The sequence below is a fragment of the Chrysochloris asiatica genome, unplaced genomic scaffold, assembly GCF_000296735.1.
Source record: "Chrysochloris asiatica unplaced genomic scaffold, ChrAsi1.0 scaffold00004, whole genome shotgun sequence".
NCBI classification, from domain to species: domain Eukaryota; kingdom Metazoa; phylum Chordata; class Mammalia; order Afrosoricida; family Chrysochloridae; genus Chrysochloris; species Chrysochloris asiatica.
The window spans coordinates 47,075,828-47,080,397 of NW_006408522.1; the positions used below are offsets into that span (position 1 = coordinate 47,075,828).

Sequence of the window (4,570 nt, forward strand, 5' to 3'; positions counted from 1 at the left end):
TCCAAATACTTTTTACTTCCTATGGGAAGCTACTGTTTATCACAGGTTATTAATTGCCTACAAGGCAAATTTCACAGACTCCCTCTTCCTGTAACTCCTGATTGTTATGCTGATAGGAGGTGAAGGGTAAAATGTTCAAGGGGGACACTGTTTTTTAAGCTGTTAAAAGATGAGTTATACATATACTTATCACTAAGCATATTTTTTTAACTTGACATTAGGCAGTTGCTTTCTTGATGAGTTCATGTAAAATGAGTTAAATTAAGTTATAAAACAATTTATCAACCTGACTGGTGTCTGTCCCTTTCTCTGTAACCCTCAAGACCACCTAGAAAGGCAGAAATACTAACACATTTATGTAAATCACTGTTCTGAAAATTGAGTTTATACTTTAAGAGCATAATATTAAATTTGCATTTATATATCAACATCATTAAGTAAATGCTATTTGATAATAACTTGAGGCAATATATGTGAAACTTCTATGAAAATTACCAAGTGATATGGAAAAGGCAGATACAATTTTCATGAGCTTTACTAAGAACTTCACCAGCTTTACTATATATGAAGGGGTTTCAAAACTTTCATGGAAAAATTAAATGAAAAGATAATGGAATTATTTTCCATGAAATTTTTGTATATTATGTCATTATTTCAGACTTATCTCATGAGTACAGGAGATCTAAGACTTTTTCCTACCATTCACATTCCATTTTGTCAGACGTCTCATTGCAGCCTTCATGTCTTTGTTTCTCAGTGTATATATTATTGGGTTCAAAAGAGGAGTGACTACCGAGTAAAACACAGCAAAAAATTTATCCAAAGACTTGATAGGGAATGGCCAGGCATAAATGAAGATACATGGTCCAAAGAACAGAAGAACTACTGTGATGTGAGATGTCAAAGTGGACAAAGCCTTGGATGACCTGTCTGAAGGGCGACGCTGAATGGTCATTAAAATGATGGAGTAGGAGATGATTAGGAGAACAAAAGAACATACAGTGAGCACACCACTGTTAGCAATGACCATGATGTCCAACCTGTAGGTGTCTGTGCAGGCAAGTTTTATGACCCTGGGAAGGTCACAATAAAAACTGTCCACCTTATTGGGACCACAAAAGGGTAAATTCACTGCAAAAGCCAACTGGCTCACTGAGTGGAGAAAGCCAACACACCAAGCAACAGCCACAATGCGTACACACACATTGCCACACATAATTGTGGTGTAGTGAAGTGGTTTACAGATTGCTACATATCTGTCAAAGGCCATGGCTATCAGGATCACCAACTCACTCCCACCAAAAAGGTGAAGCAGAAAGATCTGAGCAAGGCAGCCCTTGACAGAGATGACTTTGCGCTTATTGAAAAAGTCAGCAATCATCTTGGGGGCTGTGACTGAAGATAGGCATAGATCAATGAGTGAGAGGTTGGCCAGCAGGAAGTACATGGGAGAATGTAGGTGGGAGTCAGAAGCCACAGTTATGACAATGAGAAGGTTTCCCAGTACAATTCCTGTATAGAATACAAAGAAGAATACAAATAGGAAAATCTGGAGTTCCTGAGAATTGGAGAGTCCCAGAAAAATAAACTCAGTCACCATGGAGTGATTTGTTTCACTTATTGATTCATTCCAGCAATTATCCTCTGCAGTTACCTTGGAGAAGACAATAAAAAGAAAGTCAGACTTACTATATACAAATCCATAGCCTCATTTTTTATCATTATTTTGTGTATGTCTCTTCCATTTTGTTTCATTCTTACAATGTTTTTCTATAGTTTATTACATAAAGGATGTAAAAATGCACAAATGTAAATTCATCATTTTAGCCAATACTGACCTGTCTGTGCCCTATAGTCTAGTTATCCAAGTCTTCCCGTGTTGACTTCATTCCATGGAGTCCTGTATAGCACTTTAGGTTAATGTGCTGGACTGCAAGGTCAGTTTGAGCCACAGGGTCAGTCCCACCAGCTGCTCCTCAGAAACCCTATACAGGGCTCTCTACCAGAGTAAGGCTAGAACATCAAGCCACATTTATCTCATTTATGAATTCTAAAGTGTTTTATTCTATAGCATATAATTGAGTTCTTAAATATGTAGAATTATGTAGTTCTTAAATATGTAGGTTCTTTATATTGAACAAAGATTAAGTTCTTTAAATACTAGATGTCAAAAACAACAAAAGGTTTTTTTCACATATTTGAAAAAAATTTCTTAGTAGCGTAGCGTAGTTGTTGTTTGTATTTAGTGCTGTTGAGTCAGTTCCAACCCATAGCGACCCATTATAGGGTTTCCAATGAGTGGCTGGTGAATTTGAACTGCTGATGTGCGATTCAAACCAATTATGTAGCCCAGCACATTAACCCATAGTGCCACACCATTACCCTAGTAACCTAGTTTGTTGTTGTTGTTGTTAAGTGTCGTCGAGTCGATTCTGACCCATAGTGACCCTGTATAGGGTTTCCAAGGAGCAGCTGGTGAGCTTGAACCACTGATCTTGCAGTTCAAATGACTTTGCAGTCTGATGCATTAGCCCACAGTGCCATACCAGGACTCCTGGTGTTTGCCACAATAATTTGTATATAGCTATTGGAGACCTTCTCAACATCAAACTAAAGATCCTCATTCACAGTTTTGCTATGTTAGTTGAGTCCTGGTGTGGCTCTCTAGGTTAGTGCTCTGGATTGCAAAATTAGTTTGAACCACAATGTCAGCGGTTCACATTCACCAGGTGCCTTGTTTGTTTTAGTTATCCTCTTTAAGACTTATTTTTGTCTTTTATAAGTGTGGGTAGCATAGTGGGTTACAAATTGGGCTGCTAACCACAAGGTCAGCAGTTTGAATCTATCAACTGCTCTACAGGAGAATGATGAAGATTTCTGCTCCTGTAAAGATTTACAGCCTTGGAAAGCCTATAGAGGGTCGCTATGAGTTGTAATCGACTCCACAGCACATAAGCACCACCAGAAACACCATGACCATAAATGTGGGTAATAATTATATCTACTTCTTGACATTTTTGTGAATTTCAAATGAGATAATATGTTTTAATGAATATTTGGTTTTAGTAAATATTTGATTGTTATTGTTGTCAAATGCCGCCAGGTCAGTTCTGACTCATAGCAACCATGTATAGGATTTCCTAGGAAGAGCTGGTGTATTTGAACTGACATCCTTGTGGCTAGCAGTCCAGTGTTCCTCTTATAGAATCGTACCAGGACTCTGGTATTCAACAGATTTGGCTAGTTATTGACAGTAAGATTCATTATCTATTGACAAGTGCTCAAATAATCATTTCAAAATTTTACTTGAATGCTAGAACTAATAATCCAAACATGTGCTTGGATTTTACTTTCTCGAATCGCTTTGTATTCTTGTATTTAAATGTTTATATTAAATAAAAAGTTCTCAAAAATTCCCACTACTCTAACACACTATGGAGTGTGAAGAAGGTCACATCTCCAAAATGATATTTGCGTAGAGTTGTTGCTAAGTGCACTCAAATTGGTCTTAACTCATAGTGACCCTGTACACAGTTTCTGAGTTGTTTTTTGTTTGTTTTAAATCTTTGAGAGAGCAAAAAGCCTCATCTTTCTCCTTCTTTATAGAGAGAGTAAATATTTTTTTAAAATGCCATTGAGAAAATTCTAACTCACAGTGACCCTATAAAGACATAGGAGAACTGCCCAAGGCTTTTCAAGGTTGTAAGTCTTTAAAGAAACAGAGGACCATGTCATCCTTCTGATAAGTGGCTGGTACTTAGCAATTAGGCCCTTAAGCCATGGTGCCTCAGGGCTTCTTGTGAGATTAAGTCTCATGAAAAATTAAGTTTATGATTATTTTAAAAGAAAAACTAAGTTATAAGACCTTCTGGTGGTGGTTGTGTCCCACTGGATTGGTTCCATCTCATAGCAACCCTAGATAGGGTTTCTGAAGCTGTAATTTTTACAGGAGCTCAAAGCCTCTTCTTTCTCCCTTGCAATAGCTGGTAGATTCAAACTACTGACTTTGTAGTTAGTAGCTCAGCTTATAACACATTATGCTACCAGAGCTCCTTATAAACCCTCCTAGAAGATTGAATTTATAATTATCTTTGGGTGGTATTACAATATTTAGGGAAAATGGATTATGCTAAAATAAAATGAAAGACAGAACATCAAAAAATATAATTGAAAAATAGAATTTAAATGTGCAAGAAGAAATAAGAGTGGGGGAATTCAGATGTGAAGTGAGAGAAAAGTAAAAAAATGCAATGACGTTTGATTCGGAAAAAGTGTGTAGGTGTGTTTAGTAGGAGAGAGAATTGGAACCGGATACTGAAATTTCTACAATGAGATTTGTGTTTTATGAGGACTTGAGGAACTATTAAAAAACAAACAAAGATGAGCAATTAGTTTATAGATGAACTCTGGCCCCAATATGACTTGGATGAAGAAGAGACTGGAAATAAAGTTAATCCCAACAAGAAATAATAAATTGCAAATTGTGGTTGTGTGATCAGGAAAGGAGTGAGAAAAGATTGGTGAGGGCCCATCAAGTAAAGCATTATAGTGGTTCAGCTGTGAGCTTATG

The 4,570-nt window shown here is 36.9% G+C and overlaps 1 protein-coding gene across 1 annotated transcript; it reads right to left on the reverse strand.

The window, feature by feature from the left end:
- Positions 1 to 682: 682 nt before the first annotated feature.
- LOC102815004 (olfactory receptor 4F4-like) lies at positions 683 to 1,651 on the reverse strand. Its single transcript, XM_006831828.1, has one exon. It carries the CDS (start codon positions 1,598 to 1,600, stop codon positions 683 to 685), a length of 918 nt encoding a protein of 305 aa, XP_006831891.1. The 5' UTR covers positions 1,601 to 1,651.
- Between the last annotated feature and the right edge of the window lie 2,919 nt (positions 1,652 to 4,570).

Bases quoted from the DNA above. Each gene is read 5' to 3' on its own strand.
- LOC102815004 (XM_006831828.1), bottom strand. From the start codon at position 1,600: ATGGTGACTGAGTTTATTTTTCTGGGACTCTCCAATTCTCAGGAACTC.